This window comes from Lutjanus erythropterus, chromosome 15 (assembly GCF_056507025.1).
Source record: "Lutjanus erythropterus isolate fLutEry1 chromosome 15, fLutEry1.hap2, whole genome shotgun sequence".
NCBI lineage: Eukaryota > Metazoa > Chordata > Actinopteri > Lutjaniformes > Lutjanidae > Lutjanus > Lutjanus erythropterus.
Window position 1 is genome coordinate 13674639 of NC_139331.1, and position 24763 is coordinate 13699401.

At 39.7% G+C, this 24763-nt stretch overlaps 2 protein-coding genes across 3 annotated transcripts; both read right to left on the reverse strand.

Moving 5' to 3' along the window:
* Nucleotides 1–534: 534 nt before the first annotated feature.
* Nucleotides 535–8651, reverse strand: LOC146314141 (solute carrier family 23 member 1-like). 2 transcript variants are annotated; one of them, XM_084737738.1, is made up of 12 exons: nucleotides 8150–8647; nucleotides 7435–7581; nucleotides 7012–7169; nucleotides 4417–4576; nucleotides 4011–4192; nucleotides 3574–3694; nucleotides 3288–3444; nucleotides 2462–2715; nucleotides 1836–2000; nucleotides 1628–1736; nucleotides 1330–1425; nucleotides 535–846 (listed from the first exon to the last, which is right to left on the reverse strand). In XM_084737738.1, the coding sequence occupies exons 1-12, from the start codon at nucleotides 8195–8197 to the stop codon at nucleotides 581–583; spliced, it is 1863 nt and encodes a 620-aa protein (XP_084593864.1). In that variant the 5' UTR covers nucleotides 8198–8647; the 3' UTR covers nucleotides 535–580. The 2 variants fall into 2 exon arrangements, with proteins under 2 accessions (XP_084593864.1, XP_084593862.1); XM_084737736.1 differs by having other exon boundaries at nucleotides 1628–2000; nucleotides 8150–8651.
* Nucleotides 8652–15709: 7058 nt separating this feature from the next.
* On the reverse strand, nucleotides 15710–24524 carry LOC146314142 (solute carrier family 23 member 1-like). The gene is made up of 10 exons (XM_084736827.1): nucleotides 24198–24524; nucleotides 23795–23952; nucleotides 21539–21698; nucleotides 21133–21314; nucleotides 20696–20816; nucleotides 20322–20478; nucleotides 18916–19169; nucleotides 17591–17963; nucleotides 17295–17390; nucleotides 15710–16067 (listed from the first exon to the last, which is right to left on the reverse strand). Exons 1-10 carry the CDS (start codon nucleotides 24366–24368, stop codon nucleotides 15802–15804), a joined length of 1938 nt encoding a protein of 645 aa, XP_084592953.1. The 5' UTR covers nucleotides 24369–24524; the 3' UTR covers nucleotides 15710–15801.
* Between the last annotated feature and the right edge of the window lie 239 nt (nucleotides 24525–24763).

Consider the following 24763-nt stretch of genomic DNA (forward strand, 5'->3'; position numbering starts at 1 on the left):
GTGAAAAACAATCTGAAACAGTGTCAGTGAAAAAAATGCCTGAGGACATCTTTTGATCTGACTTGGATCTTTGTCAGGTCAGAATGATTCTGATCTACCTTTTTCTTCAGCTTAATAAATAATTATCCTTCTAGAAGCTTTAACTTACGCTCCCAGAAGGTAGCTTTACCATACATTAGCCTTAACTCAAGTTAATCAGACTTAAACTTTCTAGTATTTATTTTCAGAACACGTCATATGTCATAAATATGGCTCTTCTTTTTATAGTTTGAAGAAAACTGTATGATGAAACCTTCAAATTTGTTTGTAATATTTGTCAGTGTGACTGAAGATTTGTTGGTTCAGCTTCATATCTTAAGCTTATTTTTTCTCAGTTGTAACTAAATTAAGTTTATTTGACAGAAAACTTTATTCGTTTTGAATCATTACAAAATTATCTCAACTTGTTTTTTCAAATTCAGCCAACTTAAAATTTTAAGGCAGCCTGGACACCAAAACACTAAACACTAAACACTAAAATACTAAAAACAGATAGGATTTTCATCGTTTTATTTTTATTACACCACTTCTAGTTTAGACCTCATAGAGCGACGTCATCAGTGACCTCTGTCCCATTAGGCAGTTGCTTACCCCCCTGGCCCTGTGACATATTGTTGTCTTCAGACCTGTACTGAGGTCTGTGGCCCTTCCATGGGCAGAAAGGAACGTAACGAACCCAAGACTGTGACGAAAGGCAAGAGCTTATGCCAGAGGGAAGGTCATACACCCCTTCAGTTTCCAAGTTGCTGCAAGAGTCCTCAAGATGATCTTCGTCACTGGCTAGGAGGCCTCGCTCACGTTTGGTCCCTGAGACAGAAAGGCTATTAGGAGAGAGCCGTACACCACACCTTTCTATGGAAGCCCAGCAAGGAAAGAAATTCTGGTGACCTATTTTCCAAGTCTGATCTCAGCTCTGGTACATGGTATTGGTACCTAATACCTTGGGTTAAGAGTGCATGGAGAAATTAAAACTCACTTGGAAGAAAACATGAACGTTTTTTAGTCATCTGTTCCTAAGTCATAAACACAGGAAAGAAAACAATTTAGATCAAGCTTAGAAAATGGGAAAGCAGAATTTCTTTCCTCACTTGCCTCTCGGGACTTCTATACCTCTCTTTATGATAACACATATATAGTTTATCTTCATAAAAAGGTCTGATTTAAATAGTGAGTAGATATTAGTACAGAAACAATGCACAAAAAGACAAATTGCACACCCTGAAGCTACATGGAGCTGCTATGTGCACTGAATGCAATTTCATTCAATTACAACTTTCCACTTCAGCTTACCAGGAATTGTGTTATCTAGAAAGAAGCCAAGGAATCCTCCTACAAACATATGGGTGGTCAACAGTATGTGCACCACTTGGTCTACCTCTTTAACACCTGCACACCAAGGACAAGAGAGAGAAAATATTAGTGCAAAATTCAAAGCACCTTCAGACTGACATGTATCATGTCTTTTAATATAGTTACAAGACTGAATGCTACTTTGAATGCTCAGTTTTTTCAAAATTAAAACACTCAAAAGTTTCTTGCAAGCTGGTTGTAGCTGAGGGGAAAGCTGTTAAAAAGTAATGAAATGTACCTGTTTTAAAGAAATCAGGATTTTTCAATATCCAGTTTGGAATGACGAGTGCAGTAAACATAGAAAAGCCAAACACAAATATATTCCTGGAGGAATTCATGTCTGTGAACTGCAAAATGAGAGGTGTCAGAAAAAAATTCTGAATAGTAGCAAAGCATTTGGGAACCATCTGGCTGAATATCAAATCATATTTCATGCTGTTGTTTACCTGCAGGTTAGAAATGCCTGCTGCAGTTATTACTCCAAACATGATCAGGAACATCCCTCCAAGCACAGGGGTGGGGATGGTTGTGAAGATGGCGCCGATTTTACCCAGTATTCCCATCAAAAGCATGAAAACTCCACTCAGAATAATCACCGTTCGGCTGCCCACCTGTCACACAAACAGGCAGTTTGAGATATGTTTTGCAGACTTGCTTGTTCTGCAGTTCCACATTGAAGATTTGTAAATATTGCTAATATTGTCTGTCTGTCCCTCATCTTACTGGAAAGGTATCATACAACAGAGGGTGTATTAAGGCTTTTTTGCTGAAAACAGCTGTCTGCAGCTGCTTGAAAACAGTCTAGTTTTGAAATCAGCAGAACATATCACATATTCAGTGTACTTTTAGCTCTGTTTTGGTCTCCACCAGCTCATAGGAAAAATTCCTAGGGCTACAGATGCAAATTTAGTTTAATTTCTAAACCACCTATCACTAACCTTGTCTGTCTGTAGCATTGCAACAGCCAGTTTACTGGAGCATTTTTGCCAAAACAGCGTAGTTGTAAAAATCATGCACTTTAAATTCATGTTAAACTGTAGGCTGGACGTCAGTCTTGCTGTGAGTATCTTACCTTGGTGATTCCCAGAGCAGCCACATTTTCACTAAATGAGGTGGTGCCATTGCCTGTCCCAAAGGCCCCTGCCAATAAACAGCCAAGCCCTTCAACACCGATGCCCCGGTTGATGGCGTGCTTTGGGGGAGGTGGGGCCGCGGCCAGCTTTGCACATGAGTGGTAGTCACCCACAGACTCTGCCATGGAGCATATTATTCCAGCCATAATGCCAAATACACCTGCCACGTTCACAGTTGGTACACCCCACTGACCTGAACGAGGAGTCAAATGATGATTAGTGAGTAGTCTATAAAAAATCTTCAACATTTGATTCCACTACACTGACTGCTCTTTACTTGCACCATGAAGTGTGACGTTTTACAAGCTGCACATCTGTTTACTCCCTGTCAGTGAAACTAAACTTAGTAATCCTCCTGATGTTGTGATACTGCCGGTTGCGATTTACAATCGGCATAAGTAGGACTGAATCATCAACTGCCATTCTCTTAAAATGCACGTGTGGGCTCCTAAGTGACCATCTAGAAGTAATCCATGAGACACACACCCAGGCCTGAGCACCCTGGGGTGGATGACTTTGCAGTTACTGAAAGTTATCTAATCACTGAGGTGATTATCAAACTGCTCAAAAACACCAGCTATACAAAACAAACAGTAAGTAGGCATATTGACTATATGTACCTCGCTAACTGAAAAGTGAAGCAACTAATATAAGTATTAAAAAGTAGAGAATAGCGCTTGCTATAATAAAACTTGCATGATGACAGATGTATTAAAGAGAGAAGACGAATATAAAGGTACATTGATATTATTCTTGTGCATTTACCAGGATAAGGAAATGTGAACCAGGAAGCCTTGTTCACCACGTTTCCCTTCACATCAGTACGAGCCAGGTGGCCATATTGGGCTGGATCAGATGGTAGGACATCATAGATGGTGAGGAGGTAACAGACTAACCATGACACAGCAACGCCCAGCAGAATCTAATCAATATCTAATATTAGTACCAGTGTCAGTATTTTCAGGGAACCACAAAATACCACAAAAATGTTTTTTTGAAAATACATATATGCATATGTGTGTGTGTGTGTGTGTGTGTGTACAAAACATACAGGCATTATCTGGAAGATATAGAACTTGGAGGTGTGCAGTTTCCTGGCTTTGCTATATGCAGGAACAGGGATGGGTATGAGACGGAGGTACTGGGAGAACAGGATGATCAACACTGTGGTCCTGTGTGTATGGGGAGAACTGTAATTAGCATTATGATGCAAAAACAGAGACTGAAATTTAATTTGAAACAGACCAGTGATTACACTTTCCCCACTAAAGGAAATCTGGCTTGTCAAATCTAAATTTTAAAACAGCTTTGGGTACAGGGTATAGCTACAAGCAGAATTTAGTTGTTAATGTAATTTCGGACTGTGACCTCCTGAGAAAGAAGGTCAGTGCTAAATTTGTAGCCCAATACTGCTGCTTCACCCATTGAAAACATTCCCCTTCCAGCTGAGCAAAGAGACATTCACCATGGCTGTGAGTGGTAACGTACATAGCAGAGATGCCCCAGTGGCTGCCAAGTTTGACTCCGGCTGAATCATACAGTGACAGGCCTATCAGAGAGACTGTGGGGGCAATGGTTAAAGGGCCAATGAAGCGCATGAGGAAGCCGATGAGGCCAGAGAAACCAACCAGGATCTGGAGGAGAGATGCCACCATGATAGAGCCCTGCAGCTGTGGACAGGGACACAACAACCGAGATCATTAGGGTTGATGTCACTGCTCTTTCTTTGGCTGAGTGATAGACTGTAAGAATAATATATGATCAGTTACTTTCCACAGTGTAAACTACATGAGTTCACTGAATTAATTATGAGCTCCACAGAAGCGCTGTCTGACGCCTTTGTTGGCTTGATTTCATGGAAAGTTGTGAATGTACAGTGTTTGCGTTGGCTCACTGTTCTCATCCGGGTCTGCCACACTTCAATGAAGACAGGGGAAGAGGTGTTGACCAGACTGGCGTTCTGGGTCCAAGCTGGGCACTTCCACTCTGGCATGGACAACATGGCCATGGCAGGGGTCAGCAAAGCAAACGTACCCCCCTGAAGGATGGGAAGCCTACAAGTATGACATAACAATTCTCTGTCAGACAAAATGACGAAGCATTTGCTGAAAAATGAGCCAAAACAAAGCAGTTGAGGGATGCAACATGTATTTATGTTTCGTATAAGACAGTAGACAGTATGCAACTCATTAACTTGCATTTGATGGATGTTTTTGTCTTTTGTTTTATTTGTACTGAATCCATTTTTGTATTTGAGATTAGCTAAAGGCTAAAATGGGTGAGACTTGCAGTAGCAGCAGTGCTTTGAACTAAATGCTAACAACATGCTGACAATGACAATGTTAACAGTGTTTAGTGTTAACATGTTTACTATCTTATATTTGTTCTACTGTGTCAGCACGCCAGGATTTGTTAATTAGCACTAAGTTCCAAAAAGTTAATGGGAAGTCATCGGTTTTGCAGGTATTGGGTCAAAATGAACAGAAATGACATTTTAAACAGTATCACTGACATGTTATCAAACCACTGCTTATTTACACATCCATCAAACTTGGAATAAAATAAACACTGATTTTGTGTTTCTGTCTAGCAGACAAATGTAAGCCTATGTATTGACTTTCCTTTTGCCTCTGTTTTGGTCTCCACCAACTCCTGAGAAAAATATCTGGGTCTGTAGCTGCTATCCCTGACATGTCTGTCCCTCATCTGCTGGGAAGGTGACCAGGTGTCCTACTTTATGTGTGACTGCCCATAACTTTGTTAGGACAACTTGACCTTTATCCCTCGTCCTACGTCCCACATAATTGAGACCACGTCCCACATTTTTATTGGCTCTAGTTTTCAAAAGTCAAACCACTGCAGGACAGATGTTTTTTTGTTTTTTTTTTATCTGGCTTTTATCCAGTGGCTGTGAAGAAAGCAGGGAGGGCTGTCATCACAGGGCTCTGTTTGATGTCAGTCAAACTGCAAACAAGTGGGTCAAGTGCAGGTTAACCTGTCACTGTCCTTGCAAGTCACCACAATGTCATAAATTGTGCAGATTTAGTTGGAGTATGATGGACAGTACGTCTCTTAATGGTATAACATACTCAGGCTTGAGATACTGAACTACCTCTTAGAATCCTTCATCCTCTACTGCACTGATGAGGAGCATATTGTTCTCAATCACTCAGTACACCAGCTGTGTGATGGCCACAGACCAGTGCAGATCACACTTTCTCCCCCCGACAAGCAGCAACGCGATCTTTTGGACATGGTGGTATTTGTTCTTATTTTGATGCAGTATTGTGCTAGTACTATTATCACATAATATACATTTGGCTTTGTTGCCTTTCTGAAGGAAATGTTTCACACAATGCTTCATTTTTTACTGCAGACTGCTAACAACAACAACACATTAGCAGAGTGTACCGTATGTATGAAAATGAAATGCACAATATGTGGATTCTGCTGCTGGGGATCTCTCTCACATCAAAACTATAACAACAAAAGATGTAGTTTGATTGATTGTAGGTAACTTCACTGTTAAACATTCACCATAGCTGATGACAATCTATCTGACATGATTTAGGCAGAAATCATGTTCAGAGAGGAGGTAATATTAAAGTTTATTTGTGTTAGGTTTGCTAGCAATAGCTGGTGTTACTTTGAGTAAATTATGGTTTTCTCTGCATTTGTAAATGTTTTGAATAATGTAAATACCAAACTAAACACGTCTAACTGGTCAGAAATATTCTTGTATTTAACTTGTCAGTGGTTAACCAATGATATCCATAATGCTGACATTTGTAGCTTGTGTTAGAGCAGACAAACATGCAGTTTTAGCCATTTCTTTCATTTTTGCTCCTCAGTTCTTAGTTTTGAAAGGGGTTTCAAACAGACATCACCCTCCAAAATTTTGAAATGTTGAGTAAGCCCCACATACACCACTTCATTATGTGGAGCTGGAGACTTTGAGAGAATTATCATGCCTAGTTACGACTGCTAAGCTGTGACTGGACAGTTACTGTTCAGGGATTTAGGAAATAGTCAGCTGAAAAGGGAAATGCAAAACAGGCAATTGAATAATAAGGCTGTTCAATTTCAAGTTATTATATCCTCCAACTTGTGACTCTTTTATAGAGAAAATCTGATTTTTTTAACTCAACATTCAATTTGAGCATAACAAATTGAAATTTCTGCAATTCTTTGCTTGGACTAATTTAATCTCCTACCAAACTTTGCTGTCCAGTAATCTGGAAACCTTCAGTTACTCATTCTTTGTTAATATAAATATGTGGATTAATGGACCTTTAAGATTGCTTCCATAAAATGATGTTAGTGTATTGAGTAAGAAAACATAATGAAATAAAAGAAGTAGTGAGTGGACCACTTTTAAGCTTTTCAAAGGTGTTATTGATCGTCTAATGTATGTAAACAGAGTTCACCTCAACTATCTTGTCTTTCCTTACAGGATATGGAGTGGTGGAATGAACACCATGAATCTGACCTGACACCGAAGATGACCTGCAGCAGGGTGCACAAGCCGGAGACGAAGAAAATGGTGTTAATGAGGCGACTCTGGACCAGGCTGTCGTGCTGTAGACACAGCCCCTCAGAGAGGATGAGGGGGATGGAGAGGATCCCACCGAATGCCGTCAGGTAATGCTGAGGGGAGAGGAATTGATGGTATTGATGACACCACAACATCAAGAACGCTGGTCTGTAACACATACAGTATGTCACCTTCTGAATTCATACAAGGCAAAGAGGGTGTGTATTTAGAATCAGTCACAGAATATATGCTTTTGCAACGTTATAATGACTGGAAGTAATAAAGGTTTTATTGACCCAGTCACAGTACCTTGAAAGATATTTTGACACAGCTGCAAATTTATATTGGAGGCTAAAGTCAACTCAGGATTTCACCCACCTGTATGGCCAAAAAAATACAAAGATACCAGGGAGGGACATCAGTCACACAATAGGTTGGTTTATTTCTGTCTTCCTCTGCTACACAGCTGCTCCCACAAGTCTTTCTCTCCTTTTCTCTGGGTTGATCATTGACTCGTTCATCCATCTGCAGCACCATGTGAAAACACATGCAAATGCAAAAACAGATAAGAGCTCACCTGGAGACCAATAGTAACTTATTTTATGACTAGTACACATCTACCTAATGCATATTTAACACTGAATTATTCTGAACATTTTGTGTTTTGAAATGTAGTGAAACAGACAGACATTTCAGGTAGAAAGACATCACAGACGGCAGATAGATATCTCTGTTATTGTGTCTCTGTGTTGGGTAAAATGTGAAAAGTTCTAAAAAAAAAAAAAAGAATGGGAATTTATGAAGCTTTATGGATCTAATCTAAACAAAATAAGATTTTGTGCTGTGTGGGCCCTTCCTATGCAAAGGCTGTGAGAGCATAGAGCGAATTTCAGCAAGTTTCGCAACTTTTTGAAATTTTTAACTTAAAGTACTGCCACTTGTACAAACCCTTATCAAGTGTGTAGCAGGATAAATCAGAACTAAATCTAGTGTGTCTTCTGAAAGCTTACCGGTGACGCTGACTCCATTTAGAAAGAATACCTAAAAATGTCTGCATACGTTATATTTTACATGAATAAGTCACTGTACTTACATCAAATGCAAGATTGTCGATTCCACTGCTTTCTTTCCCTGAAGCCATTGCAAGTGTAGTATAAAATAAAAACTTCCTTCTGGTTCCTTGAGGCAGAGTTCTTCTACTGAGAGGTGAATAGCAAAATAAATGAGAACCACAGAGTAACAGAGAGACCAAATACTGAGGAGTCAAAGGAGGAGCCAGGAGTCATCTTCAGAGCAGTCAGAAATTACTCACTTATTAAAATGTGAATTGTAAAGGTGCAATGAGCACACCGAGCTTTAGCTCTGTTATCACATTTATAACCATAATGTGCATTCATTTCAGGACAAAGTTAAGTTTACTAGTCACTTAATTAGGTATGTTGGTTAATTATTACCAACAACTTTCAAGAATGTGGAATTATCATTTGGAAGGGATTCAAAGTCAGGTCAGGTCAAGTCAAGTAAACTTTATTTATATAGCACATTTCATATGACAAGTGTAAACTCAGTGTGTTTCAAGATACATCATATATGACAAACATAAAATAACATGTAAGATAATTAAGTATTACATATATAAAAACAAGCAGAACACGATGGACAAACAAAATAATAAGGTATTATTATTAGCATTATTTTTAAAAAGGGAGATAATAACAATAATAATACTGATTCCTAAAACAAAAATACACTTAAAAACCTAAAAGCTTGCAAAAGAAGATATGTTTTTAGTTTGTGTTTGAAAGAGAACACTGTTGTAGCAGACTGTAGTTCATGTGGAAGAGAATTCCAGAGATGAATGTTTATGACTATTGTCATTAAGTGTCATACAGACAGTTATGTCATTTTTTATGCAAAGTTGACATTATTTCAGATGTCTTTGTTATGGCAACTTGACATTAGCCACGACAAAATAACCTGTCAGTGTCAGCGTCAACTTTGCATTATAAATAACATATCTGACTGATTGGCATTTAATGACAACAGTCGTAAACATCAGGACTCCCTCCCTCATAGACTGACTTCATCATCTAAAGTGTCACTGACTGATATGAGGATGGATGAATGGATTGATAGATAAAATAGGACAGATAAAAAGTTTTTGTTAATGGCACAGAGCAGGGTGCTTACTTTTTTAATTTACTCAACTCCATTCTGAAAAAATAAAAACAGAAGAAAACTCTTGTCCAAGAGCCCAGAGAGAACGCTGACAGTCTGAGCTTGATGCTTTGTTTGATCGTGGTTTGCATTTAGTGCTCACTTTAAACTGTCCCAATCAGTTGACAGCACAAAATTGGGAAGGTGGTTAGATAAAGAGATTTAGCGCCTTCAAAGAGGGAAAGCTTCCCTCAATCGAAGTGGGGAGAGAATGTGGAGAATTGATATGATCTCTCTGTGTGATGCTGATAAATGCGCCATGGCAGGAGCAGCAATGCATCTTGGGAAATTACCAAGTGAAAACACACTCCAGTCTAAAGTTTTATAACAGAAAGGATCCTAAGAATTATAAGGCAGCAAGAGCTTCAATTGTAGAGTTGCCCTTTTCACATGTAGGTACCAGAGTAGAGTTTAATGTCACTTTAATGTCACTCAAGACTCATTCATTCATTGTCCGTAACCACTTATCCTTGAAGGGTCGCAGGGGGGCTGGAGCCTATCCTAGCTGACATTGGGTGAGAGGTGGGGTAAACCCCAGACAAATCGCCAGTTCATCACAGGGCTGACACATAGAGAAAAACAACCATTCACTCTCACATTCACACCTATGGGCAATTTAGATTCAGCAATTAAGCTGTTACACTGTATGACTTTGGACTGTGGGAGGAAGTCGGAGTACCCGGAGGGAACCCACACACAAGGAGAACCTGCAAACTCTGCACAGAAAGGCCCTGCCCCAGCCACCGTGCCGCCCTACTACTCAAGACTCCTATCAGTAAATTCCATCAAGAGGATGTTATGTCTCTCTGATTGGCACTAAGCTGTGAAATTTATAAAACTTGTAGAAACAGGATGAAACCAGGTCAAACTGACACACCACTCATATGCCATAAAGTACTTGAATCATGGCATGGAGGGACAATCAACTACAGCTTTTATAATAATGATAATATCTGCCGCTTTGTACTGGTTTATTAGTGCAGTTGGGCTCTGCACTTAGGGAGTAATTTATATTCTAAAGGATGCTCTTTGCAGAACAGCAAACTTTAATGTTACTGACTGCGATGTAGCACATCATTAACTCACTGCAACGGTTTTACAGATAATGCCACTTTATCATTTTGTGATTTATAACCAGGTAGATTAATTTTTCATGTTTTGAGTTTAGGGAAGCAATTTATCTCCCCAATTTGTGGGGAGAGAGCATGGTATTCTGCACTGATGTCTTCAGCTCTCTGTTCATTTAAAACACAAAAGTGTAAACCATAAAAAGGAGTACTGGTGTAGGAAGCTAAGAAATGTACTGCTGTAGACAGGATCAACAGCACAACATAATTTAGCCACCTAAAAAAATCAATATCAGTTCAAGTGTTGGCCATTTCGAATATTTTTATGGCTTCACCTTGCTGGATGGGAAACAGCTGTTGTGTAAGTCAAATATTGCTCTCTCCAAACCAACCAAACTCCTTTGGCAAAATCAGTAATTTTATTTTGCAAAATAAAGACGGCCAAATGGTAAGAGGAGAACCCCAGACATTCAGTCATTATCTAGACACCCTCAAGCCGATTAAAGGTCGGGTTTAGATCTTTGTCTACAAAACACTGCTGGAGTTTCACAGGAAAACTACGTTGCAGAATCTCCCAAACAATGGAAGTGACAAGTGTTTTGTGGTCTAACAAAATAAACCCAACTCTCAATCGACATGAGGGTGAGTAGATAATGATTGAATCTTCATTTTTGGGTGAACTATTCCTTTAAATCAAGGGTTCCCCTCTGAACATAATAAGCAGGAGGACAGGCCGCTGCAGCAGACGGAGGTCAGTTGAAGTGAGTGTCTATGGTTACAAGGCTGCACCAATGCAAACATTACAGACATCTGTATCCAAAATTAAAGGTTTTGCAGAATCTGGATAAGCCAACATTGGGGCTGAGATCAACATAGCCTTGAGCTGTTAAAACTTTTCTGGCAAGCTTCTGACCACTTAAAGCATCTCCACTTCTCTGTCAGCTGATGAAGGGGGCGGGCTATTTCTGTGAATCCCTTTATGAAATCTGTAGTACGATCCTAGCCCTACAAAACTTCTCACCTCTGTTTGATTTTTAGGTACTGGCCACTCTTTCACAACCTGCACCTTGGCTGGATCTGCAGTGGAAAACACGTTACACTTGGAGGGTTTCACCTTGAGGTTCGCCTGGCACAGCTTAAGCAACACTTCATCCAAATGAGACAAATGCTCGATGAACATGCGGCCAAACAATGATATCATCCAGGTAGACCGACCAGGTGGTCCACGGTAGGTCAGCCAAAACCATATCCATGAACCTTTCAAATGCGCTTGGTGCATTATACAAGCCAAAACTCAACACATTAGACTGAAATAGGCAAGGGGTAGGCATCCTTTCTGGTAAGATAAGCCTCCGATAATCAACACAGAAACAAAGCCCATTCATCGCTATGGCAAGGCTCTAAACATCTAGTCATGGCTACTTTCAACAGAAACTCCATTATACATTTCACACAGATAGTAATGAGGACATACATTTCAGTTTAACAGGATCATCCCAGCCGTTTACATTAGCAGCTAACACAAATTGCTCTACCCAATCAGACCATTCCCGACCCACCCCAGTAAAAACTTCAGGCATGAACACTGGATGAGGGATTGAACTGGCTGGAGGGGGGCACTAGTGGGGCAGCCATGCTGCTTGAGGGGCTGTTTTCACTTGCACTCATTTCCTGTAGCCCTGACTGGGATAAAATGTTCTCTGCCTCAGACATTTTTTAATATTATCCAACAGTGCAATAAATTTTCGTTGTTAAGAGTAGCCTCACAGCAAGAAGGTCCTGAGTTCGATCCTCCAGCTCCCCGGCTGGGGCAGGGCCTTTCTGTGTAGAGTTTGCATGTTCTCCCCGTGTCTGCGTGGGTTCTCTCCGGGTTCTCCGGCTTCCTCCCACAGTCCAAAGACATGCATGCTAGGTTAATTGGTGGCTCTAAATTGCCCGTAGGTGTGAATGTGAGTGTGAGTGGTTGTCTGTCTATGTGTCAGCCCTGCGATGAACTGGTGACTTGTCCAGGGTGAACCCCGCCTCTCACCCAATGTCAGCTGGGATAGGCTCCAGCAGCCCGCGACCCTTACAGAATAAGCGGTTACAGAAAATGAATGAATGAATGTTAAGAGTAGCTTAAAGCTGCCACCACCTTTATGAACCTGTCCTGGTCCAGTGCCAGAGGTAAGAGAACATTCACCCCCCACCGACAAGCATGTAATACAAAAATAGCTTATATTAAATATACAAATTCATAAAAACTAAAGGACAACCCCAAACAGGAAGCCCCGCAAAGGTCAATCACTATAAGACTCGGACAGCCCCCCTACCCCACCCCACCTCAAACCTAAAACACACAGCACTGCAAGTCAATTAGGATAAACTTTTTCACACCTTATGAGAAAAACTGCACACAGTACTAAGAGTACAGTCACATGTCAGCCAATAGGGGGAGGCAGAGGGCTGACAGAGTCACTAGTACTGCCTCTGAATGGGCCCCTGGCAGGGTGTCAGATTGCTAAAATCTACCTTAAAACAAATCATAAGTGGATCTTTTCATAGATTAGGCCTCATTTAAGAATTCGTGAGTTTTTCACACAATTTGAAACGTAGTTACTTACATCCATCTTTTTAGACATGTTTTCTTACATTATTCCTACATTTTGTATTGTTTCAGTTGATCTGTACTGCAGACTGTCGACCAGCTCAGTTCATCACTCCAGAATCTTTTGGGCCTCTTCTCTGTTTCAGCAGTTGTCACAGGTAGGCTATTTTTAATACTATGAAACACGGGGTTACGAGGCATTTTCAATGTCATTGGTTAACCATCGACAGGTTAAGAATATTTTCAACCAGTTACGCATGTCTGTCTCTAGGTTAAAGCTATAATATGTAACATTTCTGCATTAAAATGTCTAAAAACTCCAACACAAGCCATTGCCAGCTAACTGCTAGCTGCAATATCTTCGAAAAAACACAGGAAACATCTGATGCATGAGAGAGTGAGGAAGGATATCAAAGGTGACCAAATGTAACATGAATAAACTTTAATATTACCTCCTCTCTGAACATGATTTCTGCCTGAATCATGTCAGATAGATTGCTATGATGGTTGTTTAACAGTGAAGTTGCCTACGAGTATGATCCCACTTCATAACGTCATCAAACTACATATTTTGTTGTTATAGTTTTGATGTGTGAGAGATCCCAAGCAACAGAATTCATTTCATTTTCATACATACGGTACACTCCACTAATGGCTTTGCTGACAGTCTGCAATAAAAAATGAAGATCTGTGTTAAACATTTTCTTCAGAAAGGCAACAAAGCCAAATGTATATTGTATTTGTGTATTATGCTGCTTGTCAGTGCAGTAGAGGACGAAGGATCCTCGTTAGTTCAGTACCTCAAGCCTGATGTTATGCCATTAAGAGCTACTGTGAATAAACACAGTTGTGCAGAAATTCATAAAGGATTATCACCCAACTGCATCAGAACACATATTTCTTAGCTTTCACATTTACTTTATGGTTCAGTTTCACTGTTTTTATCAAGTGGTTTTAAACAGCAGCAAGCAGCTGTTTTCAGCAAAATAAATTCTGGTAAACCTGTTGTTGGGTGCTATCTCAGTAGTACCTATATGACAAGGTGGACTGACCTGCAACGGCCGTGGCTCAGCCGGTGCCTCCTGTGGCCAGCTGACGGCAGTTGGGCACCCAATCTTGCTGTGATGTGTTTGAAGGGTGTGGCTATAGCATGGAATTTTTGACATGTTTTAAACTTTGACGTGCGTGCAACTCAAATCTGGTTGGAAAGGCCTTAAGTCCATTGTAATGATATATTATGAAGATCTTGACGTATTGTGAACTGGTGTTGCCATGTAGGTCGATGTTTTGCCAAAACACAGGAAGTTGCATTAACTTCCGTTTACTTGGTCGAATTTGCCTGACACTTTGGGGCCTGGGGCAGCTGTGGGGTGCCCGACCTCACTGCAATCGTTGTTGGAAGGTGTGGCAGTGGCGTGGCACGAAATTTTGATGTTTCGACATGAAACACGAAATTGCTATAACATCACAATAAATGATCCGATCTGCAGCAAACTTCATGTGTTTGATAAGGATCCCGGTCTGAACACGTCTACATGACAATATTCTCTCACAGTCATAGCGCCACTTACTGATAACAGGCTATGACATGTTTTATCATTTGACATGCTCCTCTCAGCAGGTTGACCATGTCCAACTCAAATCTAGTCAGATAGGTCTTAAGACCTTGGTAATGCTGTTTTGTGAAAATTGTGAGAATGCCTCATGTTCAGCTCTGTGTCATCTCTAGACAGTGTTATGTGGGACCTGACTGACATCACTCCATCCGTCCAGTATTTCAAGTTTAGTGAGCAGACTGTTCAAATTATTTCTTGAATGTAAAGAAAACGGGCAGAACCACCACACACCACATTAAGTACTCTGGAAAATATTCTCCTGATAGTTTCATTATTCCATTTTCACTTCCTGGTTGACCTCTGGTCCATCTTATCAGAGATGACAGATTTCAGGATTGTTACTATACAACTTTATAATACAGAGTTCCTTCATCAAAATTAAACCCACTGTTGACAGTACACACAGATAAACTCACTAAAATTTTATTTAAGAATAACAAATGCAGATGAGAACTGTTTAAATTTTAAAAACATAATTGGAGAGATTGACCATAATTGCATTCTGCATTTATGAATTATTTAGCTTATACTGGTATCCCCAGCAAACAAATAAGTGCAACAATTGAATAGGCTTCAACTTGAGAATAAATAAAGGGAGAGTAATTATACAAACATCACCCAGGTGAAAAACAATACTGTGTCAATGAAAAAATGCCTGAGAACAATGTTCAATTCGACTTGGATCTTTGTCAGGTCAGAATGATTCTGACTGAACTTTTTCTTCAACTTAATATATAATTATCAACTGGTTGTTCCTTCTGGAAGCTTTAACTTACGCTCCCAAAAGGTAGCTTTACCATACATTAGCCTTCACTCAAGTTAATCAAACTTAAAATTTCTAGTATTTATTTTCAGAACACCTCAGAAGTCATAAATGTGACTTCTTCTAACTTGAAGTCTTTTGACTGGAAATGATAAGTTGACTGAATGTACTGTACAAAGTTCAATTGACTCTCCTGAGACTCTTCTTCTTATAGTGTGAAGAAAACATATATGATGAAACCTTCAAATTTGTTTGTAATATTTGTCAGTGTGACTGAAGATTTGTTGGTTCAGCTTCATATCTTAAGCTTATTTTTTTTCAGTTGTAACTAAATTAAGTTTATTTGACTAGAAAAGTTTATTTGTTTTGAATCATTACAAAATTACCTCTCAACTTGTTTTTTCAAATTCAGTCAACTGAAATTTTTACGGCAGCCGGACACTAAAAGTAAACGCTACAACACTTTTTTTTATTACACCACATCTAGTTTAGACCTCATAGAGCGACGTCATCAATGACCTCTGTCCCATTAGGCAGTTGCTTACCCCCCTGGCCCTGTAACATATTGTTGTCTTCAGACCTGTACTGAGGTCTGTGGCCCTTCCATGGGCAGAAAGGAACGTAACGAACCCAAGACTGTGACGAAAGGCAAGAGCTTATGCCAAAGGGAAGGTCATACACCCCTTCAGTTTCCAAGTTGCTGCAAGAGTCCTCAAGATGATCTTCGTCACTGGCTAGGAGGCCTCGCTCACGTTTGGTCCCTGAGACAGAAAGACTATTAGGAGAGAGCCGTACACCACACCTTTCTATGGAAGCCCAGCAAGGAAAGCAAGGAAAGAAATTATGGTGATCTATTTTCTAAGTATGATCTCAACTCTTCTTTCCTGTCTTTGACTTAAGAACTGGTGAAAAAGCTACTTTAATTACCTAAAAAAAAGCACAATATATAAGTTCTTCTGCTAGGGGTCTCTCTCATATTAAAAAAATAATAAAAGACGTAGTTTGATGACATCGTGAAATGGTGTGGGATTGTGGGAGATGTCTTCTTCACTTTTAAACAACCACCGTAGATGATGAAAATCTATCTGACATGAACGAGCCAGAAATCATGTTCATGGATGAGGTAATAAAAACGTTTTGCAGACATCGTTCCTCATTCTCTCATGTATCTGACATATCCCATGGTTTCTAGGAAGTTATAGCAACCAGCTAGGAACAGCTAGCAGGAAACACACAATTAACCTGAAATTTTGAAATTTGAAGGTTGTTGGTATACTGTATGTCTACTGTTTTGAGGAATTTTAATGGAAAAATTACATATTATAGCTTTAATATATGAAAGCAAGTCAAAACAAATTGTCAGGCCCATTTTAAAAGTGTTTGTTATTATAATACTCATTTCTGTGACAAGAGGCTGAAGTGGACCACTACCCCATGTTGTAAATCTGTTTGTAAGCGTCATGCTATCATCTTTCTTGTAAGGTTTAATTTTTCCAAGCACTCTTAACATAGTTTACATAATTATACTGTGTGTTAGCAAGTGATGTAACATTACTGTCATGTATTTCTTTTGGCTCAAAATGTATCTCAACAATGATAGAGATGACAGTGGCACATAACTTGCTAATACTTTGCGTTTAGAGTGTGTAGAGAAATTTAAACTCACCTGGAAGAAAATATTATTTTTTTAGTCACCTGTTCCTAAGTCATAAACACAGGAAAGAAAATTTAGAAACTTAGAAAGACTTAGAAAATGGGAAAACAGAATTTCTTTCCTCACTTGCCTCTTGGGACTTTGGTACTTCTCTTTATAATAACACACATATAGTTTATGTTCATAAAGTAGCAAAGGTCTGATTTACATAATGATGACAGAAACAATGCACAAACAACAAATTGCACACCCTGAAGCTACATGGAGCTGCTGTGAGGCTGCTATGTGCACTGAATGCAATTTCATTCAATTACAACTTTCCACTTCAGCTTACCAGGAATTGTGTTATCTAGAAAGAAGCCAAGGAATCCTCCTACAAACATATGGGTGGTCAACAGTATGTGCACCACTTGGTCTACCTCTTTAACACCTGCACACCAAGGACAAGAGAGAGAAAATATTAGTGCAAAATTCAAAGCACCTTCAGACTGACATGAATCATGTCTTTTAATATAGTTACAAGACTGAATGCTACTTCAGCTCAGTTTTTTTCAAAATTAAAACACTCAAAAGTTTCTTGCAAGCTGGTTGTAGCTGAGGGGAAAGCTGTTAAAAAGTAATGAAATGTACCTGTTTTAAAGAAATCAGGATTTTTCAATGTCCAGTTTGGAATGACGAGTGCAGTAAACATAGAAAAGCCAAACACAAATATATTCCTGGAGGAATTCATGTCTATGGACTGCAAAATGAGAGGTGTCAGAAAAAAATTCTGAATAGTAGCAAAGCATTTGGGAACCATCTGGCTGAATATCAAATCATATTTCATGCTGTTGTTTACCTGCAGGTTAGAAATGCCTGCTGCAGTTATTACTCCAAACATGATCAATAACATCCCTCCAAGCACAGGGGTGGGGATGGTTGTGAAGATGGCGCAGATTTTACCCAGTATCCCCATCAAAAGCATGAAAACTCCACTCAGAATAATCACCATTCGGCTGCCCACCTGTCACACAAACATATAAATATTAATATATGTATATATATATATATATATATATATGTATATATATACACATATGTAAGAGATGAAAAGGGAGAGACAGAGTCTGGACTCTGTTGTTGAGGAGACAAGCATCTGTCAGTTTGGTCTTTGCAGCGACAGATATTTTAATCTGTAGAATTTAAACCATAGAACTGTAGGTAATATCAGGATTTATCATCAATAAAGTTGTTATATCGGTCAGTACTTCACATTCGCGCTCCCTTCCCTCCCTCCTCACTTGCAGTTATGACTGAATAATTAAGTATTTAAAAGTGAACAAATCGGACTTGGAGTAAAAAATCGCTCACCACAGAAGTGTACATTAATGTTATGATTCATGATCATAAAAAGCTTTTTTTTAAAAATATCAAATCGACACATCTGTCCATATTCACACGCTCTCTCCCTCTCTCTCTCTGCCGTTGGTCAGACTTATTTTTACTTTTACCTGGATTCAGGTGGAGCTGCAGCTCGATCAGCACTTGCTCATCTCACTTCTCATATACTTATGTTTATTTGCGTTGAGTCAGTTTCCTAAACAGACAAGCCTTTACATTGTCGGGTGACAGGGAAACTCACTTCTGATTCAAACTATTGGTCAGGCCAACATAACAGAACGTGGATTAATCATGCGTCAAAAACATTAGTGCCGTTGAAAGGAATTTGTGTTATATATGTGTGTGTGTATATGAATATACATACATACATTTATTTATTTATAAAATCCATGTCTGTCCGTCAGTCTCTCATCTGTTACAGGGCAGGTAGCATTGCAACAGCCAGTTTACTGGAGCATTTTTGCCAAATAAAGCTACTTACTTTCACTTGAAAACAGCGTAGTTGTAAAAATCATGCACTTTAAATTCATGTTAAACCGTAGGGCTGGACGTCAGTCTTGCTGTGAGTATCTTACCTTGGTGATTCCCAAGGCAGCCACATTCTGACTAAATGAGGTGGTGCCATTGCCTGTCCCAAAGGCCCCTGCCAATAAACAGCCAAGCCCTTCAACACCGATGCCCCGGTTGATGGCGTGCTTTGGGGGAGGTGGGGCCCCGGCCAGCTTTGCACATGAGTGGTAGTCACCCACAGACTCTGCCATGGAGCATATTATTCCAGCCATAATGCCAAATACACCTGCCACGTTCACAGTTGGTACACCCCACTGACCTGAACGAGGAGTCAAATGATGATTAGTGAGTAGTCTATAAAAAATCTTCAACATTTGATTCCACTACACCGACTGCTCTTTACTTGCACCATGAAATGTGACGTTTTACAAGCTGCACATCTGTTTACTCCCTGTCAGTGAAACTAAACTGATACTGCTGTTTGCAATTTACAGTCGGCATAAATAGGACTGAATCATCAACTGCTGCTCTCTTAAAATGCACGTGTGGGCTCCTAAGTGACCATCTAGAAGTAATCCATGAGACACACACCCAGGCCTGAGCACCCTGGGGTGGGCCTGCCTCAACTGAGGGTGTATTGTGATAAAAGGCCAAAACACTCAATGATGTCATGGTCTACAACTGATAATGTGTCATATTGCTAGCTTCATATAGTGTTCCTCAAAGAACAACCCCACTCAGCTAAGTTCAGTGCTGAATCTTGATTTAACACCCTACCAGAATATTTTCACATCTACTTCAGTGAATTAATGGTTCATTTCAACCAACCAACCAGAGCTGGTGATTGTTAAGCAGTGGAAAAATGAGCCAAGGCATTTTTGGTGAGTTTGGTTTCATTTCTGTTAAATCTGAATGAAGATTGCAATGCTAGCTAGCTAGCTAACATTGCAGTTACTGAAAGTTATCTAATCACAGAGGTGATTATTAGACTGCTCAAAAACATCAGCTATAAACAGTAAGTAGGCATATTGACTATATGTACAGTATCTCACAAAGGTGAGTACACCCCTCACATTTCTGCAAATATTTAATTATATCTTTTAATGGGACAACACTGAAGAAATGCCACTTTGATACAGTGTAAAGTAGTCAGTGTACAGCTTGTATAACAGTGTAAATTTACTGTCCCCTCAAAATAACTCAACACAGCCATTAATGTCTAAACCGCTGGCAACAAAAGTGAGTACACCCCTAGGTGAAAATGTCCAAATTGGGCTCATTTAGCCATTTTCCCTCACCGGTGTCATGTGACATTGACAGGAAGTTAATGGACATGCACACACGTGATATGTCACACTACATTGGGCAAGTAGAGAATAGCGCTTGCTATAATAAAACTTGCATGATGACAGATGTATTAAAGAGAGAAGACGAATATAAAGGTACATTGATATTATTCTTGTGCATTTACCAGGATAAGGAAATGTGAACCAGGAAGCCTTGTTCACCACGTTTCCCTTCACATCAGTACGAGCCAGGTGGCCATATTGGGCTGGATCAGATGGTAGGACATCATAGATGGTGAGGAGGTAGCAGACTAACCATGACACGGTAATGCCCAGCAGAATCTAGTCAATATCTAATATTAGTACCATTGTCAGTATTTTCAGGGAACCACAAAATACCACAAAAATGTTTTTTGAAAATACATATATGAATATATATATATATATATATATATATATATATATAGTATATATATATATATACACACATATGTGTGTGTGTGTGTGTGTGTGTGTGTGTGTGTGTGTGTGTGTGTGTGTGTGTGTGTACAAAACATACAGGCATTATCTGGAAGATATAGAACTTGGAGGTGTGCAGTTTCCTGGCTTTGCTATATGCAGGAACAGGGATGGGTATGAGACGGAGGTACTGGGAGAACAGGATGATCAACACTGTGGTCCTGTGTGTATGGGGAGAACTGTAATTAGCATTATGATGCAAAAACAGAGACTGAAATTTAATTTGAAACAGACCAGTGATTACACTTTCCCCACTAAAGGAAATCTGGCTTGTCAAATCTAAATTTTAAAACAGCTTTGGCCACAGGGTACAGCTACAAGCAGAATTTAGTTGTTAATGTAATTTCGGACTGTGACCTCCTGAGAAAGAAGGTCAGTGCTAAATTTGTAGCCCAATACTGCTGCTTCACCCATTGAAAACATTCCCCTTCCAGCTGAGCAAAGAGACATTCACCATGGCAGTGAGTGGTAACGTACATAGCAGAGATGCCCCAGTGGCTGCCAAGTTTGACTCCGGCTGAATCATACAGTGACAGGCCTATCAGAGAGACTGTGGGGGCAATGGTTAAAGGGCCAATGAAGCGCATGAGGAAGCCAATGAGGCCAGAGAAACCAACCAGGATCTGGAGGAGAGATGCCACCATGATAGAGCCCTGCAGCTTTGGACAGGGACACAACAACTGAGATCATTAGGGTTGATGTCACTGCTCTTTCTTTGGCTGAGTGATAGACTGTAAGAATAATATATGATCAGTTACTTTCCACAGTGTAAACTACATGAGTTCACTGAATTAATTATGAGCTCCACAGAAGCGCTGTCTGACGCCTTTGTTGGCTTGATTTTATGGAAAGTTGTGAATGTGCAGTGTTTGCGTTGGCTCACTGTTCTCATCCGGGTCTGCCACACTTCAATGAAGACAGGGGAAGAGGTGTTGACCAGACTGGCGTTCTGGGTCCAAGCTGGGCACTTCCACTCTGGCATGGACAACATGGCCATGGCAGGGGTCAGCAAAGTAAACGTACCCCCCTGAAGGATGGGAAGCCTACAAGTATGACATAACAATTCTCTGTCAGACAAAATGACGAAGCATTTGCTGAAAAATGAGCCAAAACAAAGCAGTTGAGGGATGCAACATGTATTTATGTTTCGTATAAGACAGTAGACAGTATGCAACTCATTAACTTGCATTTGATGGATGTTTTTGTCTTTTGCTTTATTTGTACTGAATCCATTTTTGTATTTGAGATTAGCTAAAGGCTAAAATGGGTGAGACTTGCAGTAGCAGCAGTGCTTTGAACTAAATGTTAACAACATGCTGAAAATGACAATGTTAACAGTGTTTAGTGTTAACATGTTTACTATCTTATATTTGTTCTACTGTGTCAGCACGCCAGGATTTGTTAATTAGCACTAAGTTCCAAAAAGTTCATGGGAAGTCATCGGTTTTGCAGGTATTGGGTCAAAATGAACAGAAATGACATTTTAAACAGTATCACTGACATGTTATCAAACCACTGCTTATTTACACATCCATCAGACTTGGAATAAAATTAACACTGATTTTTCTGTCTAGCAGACAAATGTAAGCCTATGTATTGACTTTCCTTTTGCCTCTGTTTTGGTCTCCACCAACTCCTGAGAAAAATATCTGTAGCTGCTATCCCTGACATGTCTGTCCCTCATCTGCTGGGAAGGTGACCAGGTGTCCTACTTTATGTTTGACTGCCCATAACTTTGTTAGGACAACTTGACCTTTATCCCTCGTCCTACGTCCCACACATTGAGACCAGGTCCCACATTTTTATCGGCTCTAGTTTTCAAAAGTCAAACCACTGCAGGACAGATGTTTTTTTGTTTTTTTTTTATCTGGCTTTTATCCAGTGGCTGTGAAGAAAGCAGGAAGGGCTGTCATCACAGGGCTCTGTTTGATGTCAGTCAAACTGCAAACAAGTGGGTCAAGTGCAGGTTAACCTGTCACTGTCCTTGCAAGTCACCACAATGTCATAAATTGTGCAGATTTAGCTGGAAAGACTGGGAAAGTACTTGTCTGTTGTCAATTGTGGGCTACTGACTCAACCAGACGGTACGGCATAGAGATGTTTCAAGCTGAGAGATCTCTCAGCATTGGTAATGTGTCACAGATTGTCCCAAAGAAGCATAATCTTTGTCCCACATTGATTTTTGGGTTTAGGTGCTAGGGAGATAGCATGCAGCAACAGATTTACGAGATTTTTTTTTACTGAAAACAGCTTAACAATCACTTGATAAAAACAATGAGACTGAACCAATTAGTAAATGTGGCGTAAAACCAAAACACTGAGTTAAAAGAAGCTAAGAAATATGTGTTTTGATGCAGTTGGGTGATAATTCTTCATTAATTTCTGCACCACACTTGACCAAACATGTTCTTATTAAAAGGAGTCATTTATTCACAGTAGCTCTTAATGGCATAACATTCTCAGGTTTGATGTACTGAACTAATGTTACATATTATAGCTTTAACCTAGAGACAGACATGCATAACTGTTCAAAAATATTCTTGTGTTTAATCTGTCAATTGATAACCAATAACATCCATAATGCTGACATTTGTACCTTGTGTTAGAGCAAACATGCAGTTTTATTCATTCCTTTCATTTTTGCTCCTCAGTTCTTAGTTTTGAAAGGAGTTTCAAACAGACATCACCCTCCAAACTTTTGAAATGTTGAGTAAGCCCCACATACACCACTTCATTATGTGGAGCTGGAGACTTTGAGAGAATTATCATGCCTAGTTACGGCTGCTAAGCTGTGACTGGACAGTTACTGTTCAGGGATTTAGGAAATAGTCAGCTGAAAAGGGAAAATCAAAAGTTATGCACAGGTTGACTGGCAATAGAATAATAAGGCTTCAACATTGGTTTTATTCCTTGTTAATATAAATATGTGGATTAATGGACCTTTAAGATTGCTTCCATAAAATGATGTTAGTGTGTTGAGTAAGAAAACATAATGAAATAAAAGAAATAGTGAGTGGACCACTTTTAAGCTTTTCAAAGGTGTTATTGATCGTCTAACGTATGTAAACAGAGTTCACCTCAACTATCTTGTCTTTCCGTACAGGATATGGAGTGGTGGAATGAACACCATGAATCTGACCTGACACCGAAGATGACCTGCAGCAGGGTGCACAAGCCGGAGACGAAGAAAATGGTGTTAATGAGGCGACTCTGGACCAGGCTGTCGTGCTGTAGACACAGCCCCTCAGAGAGGATGAGGGGGATGGAGAGGATCCCACCGAATGCCGTCAGGTAATGCTGCAGGGGAGAGGAATTGATGGTATTGATGACACCACAACATCAAGAACGCTGGTGTATAAAACATACAGTATGTCACCTTCTGAATTCATACAAGAATCAGTCACAGAATATATGCTTTTGCAACGTTATAATGACTGGAAGTAATAAAGGTTTTATTGATCCAGTCACAGTACCTTGAAAGATATTTTGACACAGCTTCAAAATTATATTGGAGTCTAAAGTCAACTCAGGATTTCACCCACCTGTATGGCCAAAAAAATACAAAGATACCAGGGAGGGACATCAGTCACACAATAGGTTGGTTTATTTCTGTCTTCCTCTGCTACACAGCTGCTCCCACAAGTCTTTCTCTCCTTTTCTCTGGGTTGATTATTGACTCGTTCATCCATCTGCAGCACCATGTGAAAACACATGCAAATGCAAAAACAGATAAGAGCTCACCTGGAGACCAATAGTAACTTATTTTATGACTAGTACACATCTAGCTAATGCATATTTAACACTGAATTATTCTGAACATTTTGTGTTTTAAAATGTAGTGAAACAGACAGACATTTCAGGTAGAAAGACATCACAGACGACAGATAGATATCTCTGTTATTGTGTCTCTGTGTTGGATAAAATGTGAAAAGTTCTAAAACAAAAAAGAATGGGAACATATAAAGCTTTATGGATCTAAGTTTCACAACTTTTTGAAACCTAAAGTACTGCCACAAACCCTTATCAAGTGTGTAGCAGGATAAATCAGAACTAAATCTAGTGTGTCTTCTGAAAGCTTACCGGTGACGCTGACTCCATTTAGAAAGAA

Bases quoted from the DNA above. Each gene is read 5' to 3' on its own strand.
- LOC146314141 (XM_084737736.1), bottom strand. From the start codon at position 8,197: ATGGCTTCAGGGAAAGAAAGCAGTGGAATCGACAATCTTGCATTTGAT. The intron at 7,582-8,149 runs GTAAGTACAGTG...ATGGTGCTGCAG, and splicing joins TCGACAATCTTGCATTTGAT to ATGGATGAACGAGTCAATGA. The intron at 4,577-7,011 runs GTCAGATTCATG...TCATACTTGTAG, and splicing joins CAGGTCATCTTCGGTGTCAG to GCTTCCCATCCTTCAGGGGG.
- LOC146314142 (XM_084736827.1), bottom strand. From the start codon at position 24,368: ATGTGTTTTCACATGGTGCTGCAGATGGATGAACGAGTCAATAATCAA. The intron at 21,699-23,794 runs GTCAGATTCATG...TCATACTTGTAG, and splicing joins CAGGTCATCTTCGGTGTCAG to GCTTCCCATCCTTCAGGGGG. The intron at 16,068-17,294 runs GTAAGCTGAAGT...TTTCTGTCTCAG, and splicing joins TCTAGATAACACAATTCCTG to GGACCAAACGTGAGCGAGGC.